The sequence below is a fragment of the Epargyreus clarus genome, unplaced genomic scaffold (assembly GCF_041222505.1).
Source record: "Epargyreus clarus isolate Ecla_fem2 unplaced genomic scaffold, WU_Ecla_fem_2.2 ptg000025l, whole genome shotgun sequence".
Lineage (NCBI taxonomy): Eukaryota > Metazoa > Arthropoda > Insecta > Lepidoptera > Hesperiidae > Epargyreus > Epargyreus clarus.
The window spans coordinates 142,613-168,009 of NW_027332232.1; the positions used below are offsets into that span (position 1 = coordinate 142,613).

Here is a 25,397-nt window from a genome sequence, read left to right on the forward strand (position 1 = left end):
AGCACAGGCCCCGCTTGTGACGTCACCTCGCACGTCGTGACGTCACGCTCGTGGCGCTCGATGCGCTCGTGACGTCACGTGTCCGGCAACCTGCCCGCGCGCGTCGCAACCCGCCGTATAACTGAGGCGAAGCGTGTGTTCGCTCGTGTGTTGCCAGTGCGGGACGCGCTGGGCGGCGCGCTGGACGAGCAGACGGAGATGCCGCCGCACCTGATGCCGCCGCCGTTCCTGGTGGACGTGGAGGGAGCGCCGCACGCGCCGCGCCACCAGCGCCTCGTGCCCGGTCGGGAGCACCTCGCGCCCGCGCAGCTCGTGCCCGCGCATGATGCCAACGTGCCATCGGCGTCCAGGTGAGCGTAGCACCCTTTACGAGATTAGTAAAGATACTTCGCCGCCTTGAAATTGAATGGAGCCACAAACGGCTTATTTTAGTAAGTTCTTTTTTTTAATTCTTGACAAATAAAAACATTTTTAGAGAAATTTAGGAATAAATAACTAATGCTGCGTAATTTACGTAATAAATAAATAATTATTTCTAATATTTAGGGACATTTTAGCACGGAGACGTGGCAAAACTTTTTTACGCATCTATTTCAATTCTCAAAACTGGGTACATTTTCTTGTTAGGAGTGAGTAATCTTTACTAATCTGGCCTTTTACTTTTAAGTTAAAATTTAGTAGTAGTAGGTGTAGTAGTAAAGTTAACTACCCTTTTACTTACTGGTTGAATATAAAAGTAACCGTCCTCCACCCTACTTAAGATCAAGTTGGAAATGAAGACTGATGAATGTAGAGAGTACAAACCATTTGTTAAAAAATGGTAGAACCGTTTGTAGTGTAACTTCAAAAGCATCACCTCTGTATAGGATAGCGGTGATGAACAACAATTTTTAATACTATTGTGTTTTAATTTTAATTGAGCTTCATAGGTAAAAATGGTGTCCATGAATGGTAATACATAATTACTTAGTATTAGGTGGATTGCAAATGATGACGTCATACTTTTCTTCAGTATAGATTTTTTTTTTCTAAAATCTTGTATTACACAATCTTTGGACTGAAACTAATAAAATACGAATTTTTACCAGGCATGATCACCTATTTGGACGAAACTTTTCTTTTGTAAAAATACCAATATAATAGGATGTGAAATAATAAAAGACAGTTAGCGTCAAGTATGATCATAATCCTAATGTGAAATAAAAAAATATCAAAAAACAGTTAACAAAACTGGATAGTCCTCAAATGAAAAGGTCTTTAGTCTACAAAACGAGATGTGCGTAATATTTCAGACTGGACGCGATAATCGAAGCGATGGCGGCGGAGCCGGGCGCGCTCGGGGCGGGCGCGGCGGGCGCGGGGGCGGGCGGCGCGGGCGGTGTGGCGGGGGCGGGGGCGGGGGCGGGCGGCGTGTGGCGCGGCGAGGGCGTGCGGCACACGGCCGGCTCGTGGGAGCGCGGCGCGCCCGCAGAGCTGCCGCCCAGCGCCGCGCCCGCCGTGCCGCCCTTACCAGCTGCGGTCAGGGAGAGGATACACCAGACGTGGTGGGTACACTGCACACACACACATGCATACAGAATCACATACTCACAGAGAGAGAGAAAGGAAGACGCACGTTCACGCACAAAAAAACGCACAAGCTCAGAGACAGATACGCTCACGTAGATACTCGCCTATAAATAGTCACTAATATAGACAGGCAGAAATGCACATATACCGCATGCATATGCACAACTATGTATTGGTTATATTTGTTTAGTTTTTGTTACGTATGTATGTACTTGTCATGAAGGTGTCACGAAATAAATCAGTGCGTTGGTAACCGCCTGTCGTTTCACTCGCGTACACCCAGTCTGCATATCTAACAGTGGCGACGACTACCCGCGTGTTAAAAACAAAATTAAAGAAAAATGTCGACTGTACAATTCGGGATTTTAAATTGTTTCGATCATAACGTTCAGACATGGAGTACGTACAAGGGTCGTATAGCTCAATATTTTATTGCGAACGACATTGGTGAACAGACAGACCCTACGGGGAAAAAGAGGAAGGCGATTCTTCTCAGCGCACTCAGCGAGGGTACATACAGGCTGGCAACAGACTTAGCGTTGCCTAAAGGACTCGAGGATGTACCATATGAAGACCTTCTAAAACTCCTGGATGGCCACTTCAACCCAAAGCGCGTCGGGTTTGGCGAGCGGCATAATTTTTACGCCGCCGCCCAGCAAACATGCGAATCCCACTCACAATGGGCTGCGAGATTACGGGGGCTTTCGGCGCAGTGCGGCTTCTTAAACGTAGAAGAGACTCTTCGCGATAAATTTATCATGGGAATGCGTGCAAGTGCCGAAAAAGAAAAGCTGTATGCCCAGGATTTGACCGACCTCACATTGGCGAAGGTCGTGGAGATGGCAGAAAACCTAAGCTGCGCGCGCGCCGCGGCTGCGGCCGCCAGCACGGCTGCCCCGGCGCCGTCCGCCGCGCCCGCGGACTCCCAGTTATTCAAGATCACGGACAGTCGCAGGGGTGCGAGTGCGGATAAAGTGAAGTGTAGTGTGTGTGGTTTAACGAATCACAAAGCATCGGAGTGCAAATATAAAAATTATATTTGTAAGAAGTGTCACGTAAAAGGCCACTTACGCAAGATGTGCTCAAAAGTAAATTATGTGAAGATGGATTTCGGTGACGAGAGTGAGGATGACGGTAAGGTTTTTTATATCCGTTCAGTCAGGGGGGAGCCCATGGTGGAGACAGTTCTGATAAATAAGCTCGAATTTAGGTTTGAGGTCGACAGTGGATCAGCTGTTACCGTTATTTCGGAGAGTTACTATAAAATGCATTTTAAAGATGTGCCATTATCAGCTACTCGTAAACACCTGATGACTTATAACGGCAGGAATATTGTCTGTGTAGGTACCATCCGGCTTCCTGTGTGCTATGTGGGACAAACTCATGTCATCATTTTTTATGTTGTTCAAGACGGTGGTCCACCGCTACTTGGTAGGGATTTCATTTCGAAATTTAATTTACAGTTAGTACCTCTCAATTATTGTAGTGAAACGGATATTTGCGTTAAAAACTTGCAACAGCAATTTTCTGAGTTATTCTCTGATAGGTTAGGGAAGTTCAATGGGTATGAAATAAAACTATTGTTAAAAGATAACGCAACACCTGTTTTTTTTAAAGCACGCACAGTGGCATTTGCTTTACGCGAGAAGGTTGAAAAAGAAATCAATAGGCTAGTCGGGTTAGGTATTCTTGAACCTGTAGAATACTCGTCATATGCATCGCCGATAGTCCCGGTATTAAAGCGAGACGGATCTGTTAGGTTATGTGCCGACTATTCTGTCACTATAAATAAACAGTTACGTGTAGAACAATATCCACTCCCTACTATTAACGAGCTATTCTCAAAAATTCACGGAGGGCAGCAATTTAGCAAATTGGATTTATCTATGGCCTATAACCAGTTTGTCTTAGACGAGGAGTCAAAAAATTTAACTTGTATTAATACAAATCGGGACTTGTTTAGATTTACCCGGCTTGTGTTTGGGCTAGCCAGCGCGCCAGCCATTTTCCAACGCGCAATCGAGGGGGTGTTGTCCGGTATCGAAGGAGTTCTTTGTCTATTAGATGACATATTAGTGACGGGAAAAGACAGAGACCAACATTTAAATAGGTTGAGCTGTGTGTTATCGCGTTTACAGGCAGCCGGGTTAACATTACAAAAAGATAAATGTAGTTTTTTTCAAGACGAGATTACTTATTTGGGGTACATCATTACAAAAGATGGGTTAAAAAAGGCACCCGAAAAAATTAGAGCCATGGTCGAAGCCCCTGTACCATCAAATATTAGTCAACTTCAATCATTTCTAGGATTGATTAACTATTATAGAAATTTTGTTCCTAACGCGTCTAGTATATTAAGCCCTTTATATGATTTATTAAAGAAGGGTTGTAGCTGGACTTGGACGGACGTTCATAACAAGGCGTTTTTAACTATTAAAAAATTAATGACATCGAATCAAGTCCTTGCGCATTTTGATCCTACTGCTAAATTAATATTAACGGTAGACGCCTCTCCCGCGGGGTTAGGAGCCATTCTATCGCAGGTAGGGGCCGATGGAGCAGAGAGGCCCATTTCCTACGCGTCTCGTACATTGAGTGTAGCCGAGAAAAGGTACGCTCAGATCCAGAAGGAGGCTACCGCAATAATATACGGGGTACGGCGATTCCATCAATATTTATACGGAAGATCAGAGCCATTTATTTTGCGAACGGACCACAAGCCGTTATTGACCATATTTGGGCCACATAAGGGAATACCGGAGATGTCGGCGAATAGGTTACAACGATACGCATTATTCCTTAGCAGTTATAACTATAAAATAGAATATATACGTAGCGTCGATAACAGCGCTGACTACCTGTCTCGTGCGAGTGTCCCTGCCGCCCCTCCCCAGCCGGGCGCGGCCGGCGCGGCCGACGCGGCGCATGCGGCCCGCGGAGTCGAGTGCGCGTGCACCGAACAGTGTCGGTGCGAATGGCGATGCGATCGAGCTACGTATGTTTGTTTCGTAGTGGACGGCAGCATGCCGGTTACGTTAGACAAATTGCGCGATGAAACCCAAAAGGATGAAGTGCTTAAAAGAGTGATCGATTTTATATTAAATGGGTGGCCATCAAAAAACAATGATTCACGATTAAGGCCTTATCACTTGTGTAGATCTCAACTGTCGTATGAAAATGGTTGTGTTATGAGGGGGCACAAAGTCGTGTTGCCTGAAAGTTTATACGATGCTGTGGTCAAGGAATTACATTCGTCACATTTGGGCATTGTTAAAACTAAAGCTGAGGCTCGGTCGAGATTTTGGTTTCCAGGGATCGACCGAGCTTTAGAGAAAATGATAAGTTCATGCGAAATTTGTATTCAATTGCGCCCCTCTCCGCCGCGCGCATTACCAGTCCACTGGCCAATCCCACGTCATCCCTTCGAAAGGGTTCACATAGATTTTTTAGGTCCGTTTAGGGGTAGCGTATATCTAGTAGTCGTGGATGCTCATACTAAATGGGTAGAAGCATATATTATGAATAGTAATACAACATCGGCGGCAGTTATCGAGAAGCTGTGTGAGTTTATATCAAGGTTTGGTATTCCAAACACAATAGTAAGTGATAATGGCACAGCTTTTTGTTCGCAAGAATTCGAGTTATTTTGTGCAAGTAACGGTTGTGTACACATTACATCTCCTGTCTATCATGCGCCCAGCAATGGGCAAGCCGAGAGTTTCGTTAAGGTTGTAAAAAGGGGTATAAAATCATGTTTGTTATCGTGCAACTCAAATAAAGAAGTCAAATTAAAATTACATAAATATTTAATGGATTATCGGAACTCTGTCCATTCCACCACTGGGGTTTCTCCGGCTGAAATGGTGTTTGGTCGTAGGCTGAGATGTAGAATAGATTTAACTAACCCAAAGTCATCGGCGCCTTCGTCACCGAATGCATCTAACAATGTTATTAATCGACAGTTTATGCAAATTGAACGTGGAATAAAAGCAAAATCTTTTCAAATTAATGAGTATGTGCTGTACAAAAAATATTATAATAAGGATAAGTTCTCATGGTGTAAAGGAGTTATTGTTAAAAAATTAGGTAAAGTTTTGTATTTAGTTAAAGACATTAATAGTGAAGATTGTTGTAAAAGGCATATTAATCAATTATTATTATATAAAGGGACGCGTGATAATCTCTGGGACGTTAACCAAAAATCTCACATACCTGGGTCATGTTCGTCAGTAGATCAACAGCGACCGATTTCTTCATTAATGTCCCGGCCGGCGTCGCCGCCGCCACCGCCGTCGCCGCCGCCGCCGCCGCCGCCGCCATCGCCACCGCCGCCGTCGATTCACTTAAATAAGGCCTCACCTGTACCGGTTCTGCATTCAGCGTGTCCAACCTACCCGTCTCCAGCGTCGAGATCCGCTACACACGAAGACGTATGTGCTGAGGTATCTCCCGTTATGACAAGGAATTTCAGTCGGGGAAGAAGAGCGGAGATTTATGAACCCGAGACTTCGCCAGCGTCTAGGGATGGCGAGTATGTAATCGAGGGACAACGGGAAACAAATGAGGCACATGTAGAGGCACAGAGGGACATAGTTTTGGATGCTGAACTAGCATTGTCTCGATCGAATTCGGATGACGAGTTTCACGAAGCTGAAGAGCGGCAAGATGTCCAAGTGGCCGAGTCAAGGAGATTGTTGCGTCAAACGTCCCGGCATAAGTTTTAAAAGTTATTAGTATTACTGTTAAGAGTTATGAACTACATAATAATTTTGTAATAAGGGCTCCTCCCCTTACGTATGTATGTACTTGTCATGAAGGTGTCACGAAATAAATCAGTGCGTTGGTAACCGCCTGTCGTTTCACTCGCGTACACCCAGTCTGCATATCTAACAGTTTTAATCCCTATAAAAGACACAGTATTACAATTTTGACGAGTATCTTTTTATATGTGAGACCTGATCTGATATATTTATTTGTTTAAAAAATTATTTAAGAGAATGAAATTGCTTTTAGCTGTATCAAAAATAAATCCAACTAGATTTGATCGATTGTTCCGGTTGATTGAAAGCGATATTTCTTTAAAATGTAAGTTTTACATTTTATACGTTGGCAAAAAGATTAAAATATTTTTATAATAAAAATATGTTCTTATTTGTCTGAGTTACTTTATTAATAAACATTGTGCAAGCTTAACTCCATCTTCGTTTTAGTATATTTCTGTACGATTCATAAAGTGATATAACACCCCCAGCGCGGAGCTGCACGCGTTCGAGTTATCGTGGTACCGTCGTGAGATGCGGCGGCGGCCCGTCATGATCAGCACCGCGGCGGAGGGCGCCACCGGCCCGCGGCGCCGCGGCGGCCGCCCGCGCCGCGCCGCCCGCCCGCCGCCGCGCCCGCCCCCGCGCCCGCCCGCCCGCGCGCCCCGGGTGAGTACCGAAACGCGGAGCTGTGGCACCGGACCCTACATTTACACTCGCCTCGTACCTCGTCTCGTGCTTCGTCTCGTATCACAGCTCGCACCTCGCGCGATTGATGGTAAATGAGTCTCTGTTTACATTCTCGTGATGAGTTCAAACACTACACTCGCGTTTGTTGCGAGGTCCTTTGACTTGTGCCCAAATTACCGCTCCGGACGCGAGCGCTGCGAGGCGCGAGACGAGACGCGAGGCGAGCCGCGAGCGACTATTTACACTCTCACCTTGTGCTTCGTCTCGTGACTCGTCGCGCGATTCGTACGCGAGTGTAAATGAGCTATGACAGCACCGCGGCGGAGGGCGCCACCGGGAGCTGTGGCACCGGCGCGAGATGCGGCGCACGCCCAGTGTTTGTGCACCAATAGGCAGCATCACCCGATGTTATTAATCAATATATCTATTAGCTATCTATCTAGCCTCCAAATAAATACTAGGCAAATATCGTATAGTATTAATAACAAACGTATAACTTCATACTTTCTAAGTAAGTTCGAAGAAAATCAAGTTACAACACTTGAAGATGCTGAGAATGGCCCGGTAATTTTGAAATCAATCTTGAAAATAATCAAAAATCGATTTGAAGAAATCGAAAGAATCGATGTGTTAATTATTTTATATAAAAGTCATCCATCTCCTGCACCCAAAATGTAGTCAGAACAAGCTAATAACACGAAAAAGTAGCCAATTTATTTGTAATAGGAACAGAAAAAAATATTGTTGATCTTCTGGTATTTTTCTGATCTATTTTCTAGTATATATTTATCAATTGAAATTACTATTTTCCCAAGAAATTATATCAAGTATCTACTTTCCATGGTGTAGAATGCATGTTCGTTCACTACTATTTTATAAAAACAAATATAAATTCCCCTATCATGTGCAGGTGGAGCGCATCGAGGACGAGATGCCGGAGGAGCCGGAAGCCTCAGCATCCGACACGTCGGACGAGTCCGTGCGGCTCTCCGCCTCGCCCTCCGCGCGCTCCTCGCGCTCCACACGGTACTCGCGGTCCTCGCGATCCTCACGATCCTCGCGGTCCTCGAGGTCCAGTCGATCTGGGAGGTCGAGCGCCAGTGGGAGCGAGTCCGACAGGTGTGTACACGGACACACACATGTACACGTACGCACGCCTGTAATAAACGCATGGTGATTTACAACTCTGCCCTTCAATTGCGTGAGTCAGATGTACGTATGAAATTACAAAATTATGGGCGTATTAAGCTAGGCTGGCAAAGAAAAAATTGTGAGGAAACCTGCACGCCTAAGAGTTGTTAAAAATGTTCTGAAAATTATATTATGTCCACAGACCTATATCTAAATAGATGACACATGTACCTTCATTTGTATGAAAACCAAGCGTGCCACTTTTATCCGATCGACTGACACTTGTCAAGAAAAATTTAGAGATGTGCATTGTTTATTCTCCGTCAGAGAGAAAATCGTTTCAAAAGTAGATTCGGTTCTGCTATAAAAATCGATTTTGAAATCGAAAAATCGAAGATAGATTTTTGAGAAATCGATCGTCTAGATTTATTTTACTAGTGCTCTGCGAATGTTTTGGTAAAAAAGTCGCCGAATCATCATTATCAAAATCTACCGTGTCGTCCATAAATTTAGTCAACAAAATAAAACAAGATGTCTACGGAAAAAAAATTTAATACAAAATAAATATTGCTTAAACATTTATTAAATTCTGGTATTAAAATAGTCTCAGCATGGGGCCAACTGAAGTCCTTCGACTTCAGTAGACCCCGTGTATATGCCGTATTATAAATGGATAATAGACCTAGAAAAACTTATATTGCTTCATTTTTTAACATAAGAACAAATACATAAAATGATAAATAAAAACACTTGCTACATCAAGGTAGCTTACACTGTTTTATATACATAGTTCTCATAGAAAGTTGTAAACATATCGTTATTTGATTATGGCGATGGTGCGTAGGCGCACTCGCAATCACATGTTACATATGGAAAAATCCGCCAAAATGGCCGCAACAACTAAGGAGTTAATGTATTTGATAATTACGTTGTAAATAAAAATCTGAACAAAAAAAGAAAAACTATCTTCATTGAAGTGAGCCGAACAAATTCGGCTATATTTGGTTGGGAACCAATCTTTACGCCCGGTCGCGTCAATCCATTTCTCTTTAATGTTAGGGTCACTTGGAAACCTGTAAATTTAATGGTAAATATTAAAAAAAGAACAAAAAACATTAACATGATTAGAATAAAAAAAATATGTTACAAAATTTTTATTAAGACAGCATTATTATTCATCCATTTCGAAAATCGATTAAATAATCGAGAACAAGAAACTGGCATGTACAACCCCAGGTACTCATTTTGAAATAACCAATGACAATCATCTTTAAGCAACAAGATGAAATATCGATCGTTTTACTTTTCATTGCGTGTTTTAATACAGAAGCTTTACAACTTTGTAACCAAAATTTGCAATGGATTAAAAATTTGATAAAACACACTCAGTAACTAATTGTCATTGTGAAACCACAACAAATTTTAAATAATTAATTATAAAATAAATAACACATATTTTAAGAAAAACGGTACTTACGTATGAAAGGAAATATTTTCTTTATCGCGGCTACTTTTATTTGTAGAATTTACACAATTTATTATAGCGCAATTCGGCATGTTTATTGCTGTCAATTGACATCCGATGACAACAAATGTTACTTTCGGACTAAATGACATTTCATCGAAGTGAGCTGAATCCTCTTCCTTTAACCCGAGTTTTGGCCACGCTAATACGTACACATGCGGGATCTATTAAGATATAGATCTGTGATTATGTCCATAAATTTACACTCAATCTCGCATATTGAGAGAAAATCTGTACCTAGCTGTGGGACATTAATAGTTTGACAATGAGGCGTGCTCACACAAAAACATACATGGAACTTGTAAACACAAAATGGTTACGTGGGTATCGACTGTCATACCGATACTGTTAAAGTAATATTATTTTTAACAAACTATACACATAGATGAATTAATAAACAAACGAATGCATAAACGTAATAGCATTATTTATAGTCATAACTACTGTACATTAATTTTAATAGCTGATATAAATAGATATCTTTCAAAGCTGTTTTTTATATTCATAATAAAAAAACCATTTACATTTTCATCAAACTCATTTGAGATACTTACGAATTCATGTCATGAAGTACATTACGAATATAGCAAGAAAATAATAATATTTAGAATCTAACGCAGTGACCCCGCTTGTTCTAGCTCACGCAGTGCGAGCAAAAGCTCGCATTCGGACGAGTAAGTACCGAGCACTACCCCCTCCCCTCCCGCCCCCCTCCGCCTTCCCCCGCACCTCCTCACACACACATCACCCCGCACAAACGTGTAGCTGTGTATGTGTAGATAATGTAGACATGAGAATCGTTACCATTTTTGTAGCTAAGTAGGTTTAGTTAGCACTTACCTTTATTATAGTCATTTTGTGTTTTTTGTTAAATGTTTAGTTTTAGTTACTATGTACTAGTATTAAATGTTGTTTAAAATGATGGAGTATATTGATCTAGGAGGTAGGTCATGATTGTAAATACAAATTTACATTGGGTCTGTGTTTGAACATGTATTATTACTTAGCAACTTTCCAAGGTTTACTAGCAGAATATACTTATATCATCAAAAATACTTGAGTCCGTCCTTGTATTTAAATCTTTTATTAAGGTTATTTAGGTTAGGGATTAAATAAATATAAACTCTACTTAATATGAATTTAAACAAATATAATACCAACACAAATTTTGTTAACTGCAAACTTAGTAAACCCGACATTGTTTGTTTTTACGTCACTGATAAACACCATGCACAGTACGTGAAAAGTATTACGTAAGACGTAAGACACGCAGAGGGTTCCGAGCTAGACACTTGAATGATGAATTTAGGTTTCTGTTTTTGGGTCTGGGTGTTTGTTTATTTGTCTATGTGGGTGGCACCCACCCAAGGCACCCACGATACAGGGGATCCTAGTACGGGGCTGTGAGTGTAGAAAGCGTTTTATTTAATTTTATATGTATGTCCCCCCCGCAGCAGCTCAGCGTCGTCTCAGTACTCGGACTGGGGGGCGGGGCCAGCGCTGGCGCCGCCCGCCCGTGCGAGGCGCCGCCCCGTGCCCGCCACGCGGTGAGACATTACTTTTATTATTATGTTTGTAGTAAATAATGTGGTGTAGGGAGAATGGAGGTTGTTGTTGACCTGATGGTAAGTGGCGACTGCCGCCTGTAGACATTTGTAATGAACCCCAGATAATATAAATACTCCCGGCTGAGGTCAGTCATAGAAGCGTTGTTACTCTTGAGGACTAAGTTGGAGTGCTTCGAATAAATGTTAAGCTCTTAGCACAGTGTTCTACTCTGCTGTGTCAATAAGCAGAAATAGATGTAGCGATGATGCTTACAAAAACGAACCACAAAGAGTTCTATTACCATCAAATGCATACATCCGTTTTGATAGTACACAAATCCTGCCACCTATAGACATCGATAATCAATTCTATATAGAATGAAATAACTGAATCCGGTCGGTCACACATGCGTTATCACTCCTGAAGACTAAAATGGTCACTCCATAATATTATTATGTTAGTCAGCCGACATCCACACTCTTAAAAAAAACACAAAAATGCCCACTTTTAATTATATTTCCAATAAAATTAAAATAGTTATAAAATACTGCAGTCTGCCAAGTTAATTAAAACACCAATAGGAAGGAGTGACATCAGAATTGAACACAAAACATAATATCCTGTTACCTTTCTTCATGGAGTATCGAAACAATACAAAGTTCTGCCGTCGCCTACACATCAATAAATGAATAATGAACTACACGCGTCAGTTACAGCCCGAGCACGGCGCCGGCGAAGCGCGCGGCGGCGACCACGACCACGACCACAGCTGGTCCGAGCGGCGCGACCACCAGCGCGACCACGACCACGACCACGGAGCTGCCGGAGGCGTACCGCGTGGGCGAGTGGCTGACGGCCGTGTCGCCTAGGAAGGCGCCCTACCATCCGCAGATGGGCGATCGGTGTTTATACTTTAGACTGGTGAGATGTTTCTTTTGTTAAATTTACAAATGATATTAAAATATGTAAATCAAAAAAATAATGTAAATTAATGGTGATCTAATTTTGCATTAAATTATTGAAAGTTTTACCCGACTGTGGAAGGTAATGTCTTTCAGCGCATGTATGTATGATTGAATCTCTGAGAGATTTTCTTTCTGAGAGATCTTTGGCTCTACAGCTCAAACGACTTTACGGATTTTGAAATTTGAAATACATTTTCCTCCGCAGTCGGGTAAAAAATATAATAAAATGTTCATTCACTTTTTGGTGGTCTTAAAAATATATTTAATATTATGTATCAGACGGTAATCTATATGGTTTGTGTTTCAGGGTCACCAGAGGTACCTGGAGGCGGTGGCGGAGAAGGACCTGTACAAGATCCACCCGCGGGACAAGCCCTGGGAGCAGATGTATATATACGTAAGATTTCATATATTGACATATAATAATATGAAGGATCCTTTTGTTGCAAAACTTATTTATAATAGTGTATGTTTGGTGCAATACCAATTACCTGACTCGGTTGCTTCGAACCAGAACACAGTAGCGGTTATCACTGCAGTTATGAGGCAGAAATAGAGCGGTGTAGAGAGGTGTAGCTGTGGTGCCACCGGAGTCGAACCACAAAGGGTTCTACCACCTTCAAATGCTACTGCGGTCACGTGACTATTAAAACAATATATAGTCTGATTCATAATTAGGTGTCCAAAATGTAAACAAAGAAATGTCATTGTCAAAATTCGATTACAGGTATTGTAAACCTTAACAAATTAACAAGAAACGAAAAATTTCACATAATTCAACATAAAACAAAAACTTAATAACTGCACACAATTAAAAAAACGCGCTAAGAAAACTAGAAAAAATTCGAGTTCGATCGCGATCACAAAAATGAATAATATCAACTACGAAACTTAAAAATGGCGGCACAAAAAATGTGTTGGATGCCGATTGTGTGACCATTATCACAATTTAATTTTCTCTATAAAAGCTGTTTTTTATTATTATTAATGTATGAAATGAAATTGAGTTAATATAAATATTGGAAAATGTGAATTGATTTTAATTTATTTAGATTATTATTTTATTATCGATGTATTAATTTAATATTGTCAAAAATAAGAAACTGCCATTTGACACATATTTTCTTGATAGGTCAACACCTTTGTTTACATTTTGGACACCTAATTATGAATCGGACTATAGTTAGTCCGTGGCCGCAATGAATATGGAATAAAAACGCTCCGTGATTTCTCATTATATAGGGAAAGTCGCGGTGTTTATACCCTCGTGTGGTACGTTCCAGGAGTGCGAGGCGGTGAAGGTGGTGGGCATGAAGTACAGCATCAAGCCGCCGCGCGTGGCGTGCGTCCGTCTCGCCCGGGAGAGAGAGTCGCCCGGGCAGCCGCGCGCGTTCACCGTGCGCTACCACGACATGCCCGACGTCATCGACTTCCTCGTGCTGCGCGCGCAGTACAGCGCCGCCGTCGCGCGCCGCTGGGGCGCCGGCGACAGGTGAGCGAGTGAGCGGCACGTCCGTACGGCGCGGCGGTCGTGCGCCGACTGACTCTTAACTGTCATCACCTCATGTGACGTATGCGCTCGAGATCGACTCACCCACGCTATACGTACTAAAAATGATATTATATAATTATGTGTTTTTATTTAGAGTAGCAAACGACCATGCATTCCACCTAACTATCCCTTAACAGATGGTAAGTGGCTACTGCCGCTTATATGACATCAGTAATCAACTGCAGATAAGTTTGGATTCCTACCTGAAGTAGACCTGCTACCCCAGACGACTAAGCTGACTAATGATTCCGAAAAGGATAATATATCCCTTAACAAACTCTTAAAACTACAACGCAACAGCGCTTATCATTGCTATTATTAGACAAAAATAGGGGTAGCGATGGTGCCGCCAGAATCTTACAACAGAGCGTTCTACTCACTAATATCTCCCCCCAGGTTCCGTTGCATGATCGACGACTCGTGGTGGACGGGCACGGTGCTGGAGCGGCTGAGCCCCGCCCCCTGCTCGGCGCCGGGCTCCGCCCCCGAGGGCGCCGCCCCCGCGCCGGACGCCGCGGCCGCCGCGAGCGCCGCCGACGCCGCCGCACACTTTCTCGCGCTCCGCGTGCGCTGGGACAACGGGGAGGTGGAGAGGTTGTCGCCGTGGGACCTCGAGCCTATTGACCCCGACAGGTGAGGAGGGGAATTGTAATAGAAAGAGATTAGTAAAAAAAAGAAAAAGTGTAAACAAGTTAATTTTTTTAGAAGGGTGTGAATAGTAAACATTTTAAAATTATCAGAAATGAGGAACCTATTTTGATAAATACTAATAAATTACAGAGTTAGGTCTAAAGATATTTTTGAAGGCAAGAATTGAAAGAGGTTTACAAAAACTAAAAAGACCCTAGATTAAAGTGTTGTGTTCATCAAATTCTTGAAAGTGACAGTAGACAACCAAAAGAAGAGGCTCATTCTTAAGGAAATATAATTTTGTGACATTTATATACATATGTTTTATCTAGCCAATTATGCCCATGATTGATTTAATTAATTTAATTAACGTCAAAACATTCTATATTTACCAGCTATATTAAGAATTATTTTAAACAATCTCCATTGTAAAGCACTACAGTATCTAATGAGAACGTTTATAACGTTAAGGCTGTGTTCACACACGCATGTCTCGAACGCCCATATAATAAGGCCGTGTCCACACTCGCAGGTTACCAGCGGAGCCGGGCGGCGCGGTGCCGGTGCGAGCGCACGAGCTGGACGCGGTGCTGTACCGCGCGGAGACGCACGAGTGGCCGCCCGCCGCCTGCCGGCACATCGCGCAACACATCTCACAGGTACGCACACACACACACACACGCACACACACAGCACACACACACCACACACACACACCACACACACGTACACGCCCGTACGTACACACGCGACAGCGCACCAAGCATTACGTAACCGTTACCACCGTTACATACCGGTACCACAGTGGACCCACTGAGGAGATTGCCCGGATAAGGAGGTATTCCTCGAGGCCCGCAAACCCTACGCTACGCGGCGTCACGCCGCGGCATAGGACGACCGATATCGTATCGTATTCACACGGACGCGATGATAATGCGAACGCGCAGTGACGTACACACGTATACGACGTGTACGCACAAACGTGAGTGCGCACACGTGTACGTTCGTCACGCGCACGTGCGATGCATGCGAGCGCGATTGATGACGACCCGCGTGGCGGAGCGGCCACTATACCGGTCTGACGAAAGGGTCCCGGGTTCGATCCTCGGCCAGACAGATACCTGAATTTAGATTTTTGTTTCTGGATTTGGGTGTTTGTGTATTTGTCCATGTGTGTGTTTGTAGCAACCACGACACAGGGAATCCTAGTGTGGGGCTGAGAGTGTAGAAAGCGTTTATTTTTATTGTTATTATTATAAAGAAGATTGTGCGGTGAAACGTTTTCTGGTTCGATATCGTAAGCATCATGGCCACTTTTTACCATTAGATAGTATAGTGTTAAGTGATGTAATGTTCGCAGGTGATGTCGCTGTCTGTGGCGGAGCCGTTTGTGGCGCCGGTGGACCTGCAGGCCTACCCCAGCTACGCGCTCGTGGTGCCCTACCCCGTCGACCTCGCCACCCTGCGCGCGCGCTTCGACAACCTGGTCAGCACACACACACACACACACACACACACACACACACACACACACTACCCCAGCTACGCGCTCGTGGTGCCCTACCCCGTCGACCTCGCCACCCTGCGCGCGCGCTTCGACAACCTGGTCAGCACACACACACACACACACACACACACACACACACACACACACACTACCCCAGCTACGCGCTCGTGGTGCCCTACCCCGTCGACCTCGCCACCCTGCGCGCGCGCTTCGACAACCTGGTCAGCACACACACACACACACACACACACACACACACACACACACTACCCCAGCTACGCGCTCGTGGTGCCCTACCCCGTCGACCTCGCCACCCTGCGCGCGCGCTTCGACAACCTGGTCAGCACACACACACACACACACACACACACACACACACACACACACACTACCCCAGCTACGCGCTCGTGGTGCCCTACCCCGTCGACCTCGCCACCCTGCGCGCGCGCTTCGACAACCTGGTCAGCACACACACACACACACACACACACACACACACACACACACTACCCCAGCTACGCGCTCGTGGTGCCCTACCCCGTCGACCTCGCCACCCTGCGCGCGCGCTTCGACAACCTGGTCAGCACACACACACACACACACACACACACACACACACACACTACCCCAGCTACGCGCTCGTGGTGCCCTACCCCGTCGACCTCGCCACCCTGCGCGCGCGCTTCGACAACCTGGTCAGCACACACACACACACACACACACACACACACACACACTACCCCAGCTACGCGCTCGTGGTGCCCTACCCCGTCGACCTCGCCACCCTGCGCGCGCGCTTCGACAACCTGGTCAGCACACACACACACACACACACACACACACACACACACACACACACACACACACACACACACACACACACTACCCCAGCTACGCGCTCGTGGTGCCCTACCCCGTCGACCTCGCCACCCTGCGCGCGCGCTTCGACAACCTGGTCAGCACACACACACACACACACACACACACACACACACACACACACACACACACACACTACCCCAGCTACGCGCTCGTGGTGCCCTACCCCGTCGACCTCGCCACCCTGCGCGCGCGCTTCGACAACCTGGTCAGCACACACACACACACACACACACACACACACACACACACACTACCCCAGCTACGCGCTCGTGGTGCCCTACCCCGTCGACCTCGCCACCCTGCGCGCGCGCTTCGACAACCTGGTCAGCACACACACACACACACACACACACACACACACACACACACACACTACCCCAGCTACGCGCTCGTGGTGCCCTACCCCGTCGACCTCGCCACCCTGCGCGCGCGCTTCGACAACCTGGTCAGCACACACACACACACACACACACACACACACACTACCCCAGCTACGCGCTCGTGGTGCCCTACCCCGTCGACCTCGCCACCCTGCGCGCGCGCTTCGACAACCTGGTCAGCACACACACACACACACACACACACACACACTACCCCAGCTACGCGCTCGTGGTGCCCTACCCCGTCGACCTCGCCACCCTGCGCGCGCGCTTCGACAACCTGGTCAGCACACACACACACACACACACACACACACACACACACTACCCCAGCTACGCGCTCGTGGTGCCCTACCCCGTCGACCTCGCCACCCTGCGCGCGCGCTTCGACAACCTGGTCAGCACACACACACACACACACACACACACACACACACACACACACACACACACACACTACCCCAGCTACGCGCTCGTGGTGCCCTACCCCGTCGACCTCGCCACCCTGCGCGCGCGCTTCGACAACCTGGTCAGCACACACACACACACACACACACACACACACTACCCCAGCTACGCGCTCGTGGTGCCCTACCCCGTCGACCTCGCCACCCTGCGCGCGCGCTTCGACAACCTGGTCAGCACACACACACACACACACACACACACACACACTACCCCAGCTACGCGCTCGTGGTGCCCTACCCCGTCGACCTCGCCACCCTGCGCGCGCGCTTCGACAACCTGGTCAGCACACACACACACACACACACACACACACACACACACACACACACACACACACACTGCATAGAAATACACAGAGACACACTCACAGACACACACACACGCGCACGCGCATACACACACACACAAAAACACATTGCATACACCGACACACATAGGCACGCGTACACTCACACACACACACACACACACACATACACACACACACAGACAGAGAGAAAGAGACAGACAGACAGACAGACAGACAAACAGACACACGCAGAGAGAGAGAGAGAGAATCCACAAACAAACAAACACACACACACACACTGCATACACATATACACATTCGAAAGCAAAGAAAATAAAAATTAATACCTAATTTTATGCAAAACTTGCACTATTTGTTAGCAAAGTTTATGGTGTCTACTTTATTCTGTCGGTTTTGAACAAAATCACAAAAAAAAATCTTTATCATTTTTAGAGTTCCGTACCCAAAAAGTAAAAATGGAACCCTATTATTACTAAGACTTTGCTGTCTGTCCGTCCATCACAAAGCTTTTTCTCTTGAACCATTATAGACAGATACTTAAAATGTTTACAGATGATTCATAACGATGGCCCCTATAGCAACAAATATTAAAAAAATAAAATAAAGTTGAATATAAAAGCGGAGTCTCCATGCAACAAAGTAGTATGTTTCGGCATTTTCGATCTAATTGTTGAACGGTAGTAGGAAGACATTTGAATTTTTTACAATCCATTACCTACTAACTATAATAAATACAAAAAAGAATAAAAAATATTTTAATGTAATATTTTAATTTTATTATACGTTGTTTACGTACCATTCATTAAAGCCCATAGATACATTATCAGAACATAGTGAAAGATGGTGTATGTATCTGTTCTTTAATCTCATTAGACAGCGTTGTTTCATTATTGTTGAAAATAATAAAAGGAATAAAAATAAGTAAAATATAATGAACATTTGGTGGTACGGAAGCCTCGATGTTTGAATTGGACTCGTACTTTTTTTTTTAATATAGGAGTAGCAGACGAGCTTTCAGTCCACCTGATGGTAAGTGGCTACTGCCGCCCATGAACATCTGTAATCAACCCCAGATATGATTAGATATTCCTACCTAAGGTCGGCCACAGATGCGCCGCTAGCCTTGAGGACTAAGCTGGAACGCCTCGGACAAGTCTGTCTCCCTTACCACACCCTTCAAACCGGAACACAGCAGCGCCTAACACTGCTGTTATTAGGTAGATAGGTGTGGCGGTGGTGCCGCCGGAGTCGAACCATAAAGGGTTCTACCACCTTGGGTAGTACTTGGCGAATTATTTCGCCCCATGTTTGTGTTCACAACATATATCTATGTTGTCTGTATGTCCTCCCCTCAGTTCTACCGGCGCCCCGCGGCCGCGCAGTTCGACGCGCGTTGCATCGCGAGCAACGCGGAGCGCTTCAACGAGCCGCACTCGCCCATCGTGCGCCAGGCGAGACTCGTCACCGACCTGCTGCTGCACATCATTAGGTAACCTTATCTTTATTTATTAGGTAATCTTTAGCCTGTACCGTGTCCCCTGCACACTATACACACACAACTCCATACATACACACCTACCCTTTCAGGAAAAGCCCACCCAGTCCATATACACACACCTTAACACAACGTGCGCCGACCAACGCACGCGGTCTTTCACGGGAACGTGTGAGACTCATGTATAGTCCGCGCCAAACTGCTAGTCCGCTCCGATGTTGTTCCGAGCAGGTATAGAGTTACAATTGATTGTGTGTTGTCGACGCGATTCATTTCTATATTCAGAGCGGACTAGCAGTTTTACGCGGACTATACAGCATTGGGTAATGCTCTTCAAGAGATGGCGCCACAAGGATACCGTATCACGCTTTTCACATACAACTTTTCACATATATAGTTTTTACATACATACAAACTTCATACTAACACTAACAGTAGACCCAAGCATGATCACTACGCTAGGCTGGAGATTTTTCTTAACCAAACATTCACACGACAACGTAATTATACAAATGCATATTTGGCAAAGGGAGATCTCCCGCCGGGCTTGGTGATCATGCCCGGGGAGCGGCCGTGCTCCGATAGTCTCAGTTCGGAGCTTGTATATATGCAAGATGTTTAGAAAACTTCGATAGCGTGATTCAACAGCGCCATCTGTTGACGAGCAGCGGGAAGTCGCTACACATATTACACACACACGTGTATATGACGACGTATACACATATATCCCTATAGTCAGGTGGTCTGTATGCTGTTAATTTTGTTTTGTAAATTGTATACGCAGTTATAATTATAATGTTTATTGTATTTTCCGGCAGTAATTGGCGCGATGTGGATGTAGTGGCGAAGTACCACGAGCTGGTGGCGGCCTACCACTCGGAGGACGAGGACGCACCACAACAGGTAACACATTACATAAACAATTTACATAGCTAAATAATATTATTTCCATGAGAAAAAGAAAATAATACTCTCATTCAAACAATCTTTTTAGTACGAAGTTGCGCGACACTTTATAAAACATAATTTTTTAGTATTGTTTTCTTCTAGTGGTCTTTTGTTCATTAAAAATTATTTTTTAGGGACTTGTATTCGAAGTTACAGAACGGATTATTAAGTTTTTTCTGTCTGTCCGTCTGTGACAGAGTTCTATCTCTTGAATCGTAATAAATAGACACTTGAATTTCTTACTATGTATATAACGGTAGTCATTATAACTTGCTAAATCAATAAATACTAAAAATAAAAATAAATGAAAATTTGGTAGTACGGAAGTAATTAACGTAGTATGTAAAAATGATGGCGTTTGATAAAAAGAATAATTATTAAAAAAAGAACCCCGCTGAGTTTCTTACCGGATCTTCTCAGTAGAGGTTGCGTTCCGATCCCGTAGTAGTATAAGAAAAATTGTAACTGACAATTTGTAAGTGCTGTCGTTGGCCTATCTATACTAATATTATAAAGAGGGAAACTTTGTTTGTTTGTTTGATTGTAATGAATAGGCTCAAAACTACTGGATCGATTTTAAAAATTCTTTCACCATTCGAAAGCTACATTATCCACGAGTAATATAGGCTATATGAAATATATTTGATAAATAGATTTTGAGGCGGTACAAAGTTTGCCGGGTCAGCTAGTACAAAATAAATATATTTCATTTCATTTCACTCCGGTAATTGTTTACATGTATGTATGTATTATTATTATTATTATTGCAAGTTATTTGTGGTTCCGCCTTCTCGCACTGTGTCGCGCGCTAAATCACCTGTTCCGCGCACACTTGCGACATTGAACGCGCTCATGGATCATTATCCGAACTGTGATGTGCTTGCTGATGACTGGAAGCTGATCATGTCTGTATGCTTGGAGTTCTGTGAGTTGTCAGTATGTTAGATCTGTCTAGTTAGTGTAAGTGGCCTCGGCCGTTCTAATTAGATGAATAAAATAAATAAATAAATAAATAAATTATGTATTACATTCATCACCTTACTCATGTTAGGTTTGTGTACAGAAGGTGTCGAGGCGTCGCGCGCGCGGCGGCGGCAGTGGCAGTGCGAGTGTGTCGGGCTGGCGGACTGCGTGCGGCGGCGTGCTGCGCGAGCTGCTGGCCTCCGCCGACGCCGAGCCCTTCCGCCGCCCCGTCTCGCCCCGCCAGGCGCCCGGTCAGTCACGTCACACTATACTGCTTGTTATTAATAAATAATAAATAATAAATAACGCTTTCTACACTCACAGCCCCACACTAGGATTCCCTGTGTCGTGGGTGCCATGGACACACAGAGACAAATACACAAACACCCAGACCCAGAAACAGAAATTTAAATTCATCATTTAGAAATCTGTCTGGCCGGGGATCGAAGCCGGGACCCTCTGCGCGTCAGACCGGTATGGTGACCGCTCCGCCACGCGGGTCGTTATTGAACATATGTTTCTATGTTGGCTAAGGTTTGACTCAAGTTCCCTGACGTCCAATTATACAGTTATTAATGAATAACTAAAGTTTCGGTTTCTGTGTTGGCAAAGATTGGTAAAGCTTTCGGTTTAACCGAAACACACGTTCGAAAACATTCGAAATGTACCCGGCTATTTTCGCTTGATTAATTTGCAGACGTTTCTTGAAAATATAAACAACAGTTTCGTTGATCACTACTACTTATATGAAAGGTGATAAAATAAAACTCTTTAAAAACTATAACCACCAGATTTTTTTTTTATTAAGTATAGATTTTTTTTTAAGGAAAAAATCAATAATATCCAAGTGATTGAAATTAAGAGGTATATTCAAATCTAAACCGATACAAATTTCAACTTGTGGATAGAGCGTTTGACTTATATCGTATATATTTGTAAGCATTCGTATCGTCACTTTACAGCAAAACCTAAGCATGCGAACGCGATGTAACTTATATCCATGTAAACTAATGTCATCTTCACTGATCTTACCCCCTCCCTCTGCAGACTACAGCGCGGTGGTCCCGCGGCCGATGGACCTGGGCACGGTGGAGGCTCGCCTCGCCGCCGGGAGGTACGCGCGGCCGCAGCACTTCGCCGCGGACGTGCGCCTCGTGTTCGCCAACTCGCGCCTCTACAACACCAACAAGCGCAGCCGGGTACGTACTGACGTCACGACCCCCGCTGACGTCACACGCGCGGCCGCAGCACTTCGCCGCGGACGTGCGCCTCGTGTTCGCCAACTCGCGCCTCTACAACACCAACAAGCGCAGCCGGGTACGTACTGACGTCACGACCCCCGCTGACGTCACACGCGCGGCCGCAGCACTTCGCCGCGGACGTGCGCCTCGTGTTCGCCAACTCGCGCCTCTACAACACCAACAAGCGCAGCCGGGTACGTACTGACGTCACGACCCCCGCTGACGTCACACGCGCGGCCGCAGCACTTCGCCGCGGACGTGCGCCTCGTGTTCGCCAACTCGCGCCTCTACAACACCAACAAGCGCAGCCGGGTACGTACTGACGTCACGACCCCCGCTGACGTCACACGCGCGGCCGCAGCACTTCGCCGCGGACGTGCGCCTCGTGTTCGCCAACTCGCGCCTCTACAACACCAACAAGCGCAGCCGGGTACGTACTGACGTCACGACCCCCGCTGACGTCACACGCGCGGCCGCAGCACTTCGCCGCGGACGTGCGCCTCGTGTTCGCCAACTCGCGCCTCTACAACACCAACAAGCGCAGCCGGGTACGTACTGACGTCACGACCCCCGCTGACGTCACACGCGCGGCCGCAGCACTTCGCCGCGGACGTGCGCCTCGTGTTCGCCAACTCGCGCCTCTACAACACCAACAAGCGCAGCCGGGTACGTACTGACGTCACGACCCCCGCTGACGTCACACGCGCGGCCGCAGCACTTCGCCGCGGACGTGCGCCTCGTGTTCGCCAACTCGCGCCTCTACAACACCAACAAGCGCAGCCGGGTACGTACTGACGTCACGACCCCCGCTGACGTCACACGCGCGGCCGCAGCACTTCGCCGCGGACGTGCGCCTCGTGTTCGCCAACTCGCGCCTCTACAACACCAACAAGCGCAGCCGGGTACGTACTGACGTCACGACCCCCGCTGACGTCACACGCGCGGCCGCAGCACTTCGCCGCGGACGTGCGCCTCGTGTTCGCCAACTCGCGCCTCTACAACACCAACAAGCGCAGCCGGGTACGTACTGACGTCACGACGCCCCGCTGACGTCACACGATACACGCTGGACACGCTCCCACGGCTGACGTCATATACGAGGCGCCGACCGCCCAGCTGACGCCACATGTCAGACGTGAGGCGACGACCCCTCGGCTGACGTCAGTCGCGAGGCGCAACCCCTGGCTGACGTCACACGCGAGGTGCGATCCCCCGGCTGACGTCATACGTCACACGTGAGGCGGCGACCGCTCAGCTGACGTCACACGTCACAACCGAGACTCCCTCCTCCGGCCGCTGACCTACGTTTCGTGTTCGCCAACTCGTGCACTTACAACACCAATAAGCGCAGTCGGATATAGGGAACAATCGGTTTTGAAACGCTAATCTGGGAAAATGACGTCATCTCTCTGGTGTGTCATCGTATTGCTTGTACACCGTCACTGTTAGCAACTTTTCAATGCCACACCCGCGACGTAATTCAAGCTTGGTATCAATAATAAAGCTATTATTTTCATGAATACTTGTTCAAAAATTATTGGTAAATTAATAAGGTTTTTGAGATAAATTTTTGAGGAGACATGTACCTACATTGTAAAAGGGGATTTTAAAACTTGTCATCAAGTCCAGTGGTTGCGTTTGTGGTCCATATAAGTTTCAACTGTATCTACTGTACTAACAGTTGTATATGTCTCCCGTAGATCTACTCGATGACGGTCCGTCTGCGGAAGGTCCGGATAAGTTTCTACTGTAGTAACAGTTGTATGATACGTTTCCCGTAGATCCACTCGATGTCGGTTCGTCTGCGGAAGGTCCGGATAAATTTCTACTGTACTAACACTTGTACCATACTCTTCCCTCCTCAGATCTACTCGATGACGGTCCGTCTGCGGAAGGTCAGGAAATATATCTACTATACTAACGGTTCTATCATATGTTTCCCTCAGATCTACTCGATGACTGTCCGTCTGCGGAAGGTTTGCACAAGTTTCTACTGTACTAACCACCACACGTTTCTCCTGTAGATCTATTCGATGACGGTGCGTCTGTCGTCGCTGTTCGAGGCGCTGTGGGCGCGCGTGCCCGCCGCCGCGCCGCGCCGCGCCCGCGCTCGCCGCGCGCCCCGGCCGCGGAGCACGCGACACACGGGTACACACTGATACTAGTACTAGTACTACACTACTACTATACTACTAGTACACAACTACTACTACTACTACACTTGTATGGGTTGAGACGTGACCCAATACAATATTTAGATGATAAAAAATGATAGAGATTGATAGAAATAACTGATTTATTACGAACTGCTATTGCTAAGATAATAGTGAACGATAGAGGAGCACGCGACCGATATTGATAAAGCTCATTAGCCTACTAACTTAAATGCATCACTGTAGTGTAAACTGCTGATGCTACAAATTATACGGTCGTGGCCCGTACAAATACTATACAACTACACTACTACACTACAACTACTACCCTACTACTACAACTACAACTACTACTACCATTACTACCCTTACTATACCCTTTTACTACTACTACAGGAAAATACATAGCCTTTACGATATAGGTATACATTTTATTCAAACGCTCTTTGAATATGGAACCCTTATAACAGCATCCTTGTGCAGCAGGTACATACTATGGTGCACCAGAGAGGTCTACCTGTTCAGATATGCCTGCGCAGGTACACCGGACTGTGTGACGGTGTGAAAGAATACATCTGTGCAGCTTTTTGTACCTATGGAGGCGACCGGCGCAAGATTAAGAATCAATTCTTTCTAATACTAAAAACAATAGAACAATAAACTAATAACAGATATGAAAA

General features: G+C 45.8%; 1 protein-coding gene across 1 annotated transcript in view; it reads left to right on the top strand.

Annotated features, from left to right (window-relative positions):
• Positions 1-25,397, top strand: part of BRWD3 (bromodomain and WD repeat-containing protein) — a 43,047-nt gene that overhangs the window by 8,706 nt on the left and 8,944 nt on the right. Inside the window, exons 12-29 of the mRNA XM_073087039.1 lie at positions 158-320; positions 1,368-1,544; positions 6,821-7,002; positions 7,543-7,578; positions 7,970-8,054; positions 10,335-10,349; positions 11,133-11,222; positions 11,934-12,144; positions 12,496-12,585; positions 13,472-13,680; positions 14,137-14,373; positions 14,903-15,029; positions 15,731-15,856; positions 19,273-19,406; positions 20,231-20,315; positions 21,424-21,574; positions 22,371-22,522; positions 24,589-24,712. Coding sequence (XP_072943140.1) covers positions 158-320; positions 1,368-1,544; positions 6,821-7,002; positions 7,543-7,578; positions 7,970-8,054; positions 10,335-10,349; positions 11,133-11,222; positions 11,934-12,144; positions 12,496-12,585; positions 13,472-13,680; positions 14,137-14,373; positions 14,903-15,029; positions 15,731-15,856; positions 19,273-19,406; positions 20,231-20,315; positions 21,424-21,574; positions 22,371-22,522; positions 24,589-24,712 — 2,394 coding nt within the window. The remainder of the gene's footprint in view (positions 1-157; positions 321-1,367; positions 1,545-6,820; positions 7,003-7,542; positions 7,579-7,969; positions 8,055-10,334; positions 10,350-11,132; positions 11,223-11,933; positions 12,145-12,495; positions 12,586-13,471; positions 13,681-14,136; positions 14,374-14,902; positions 15,030-15,730; positions 15,857-19,272; positions 19,407-20,230; positions 20,316-21,423; positions 21,575-22,370; positions 22,523-24,588; positions 24,713-25,397) is intronic.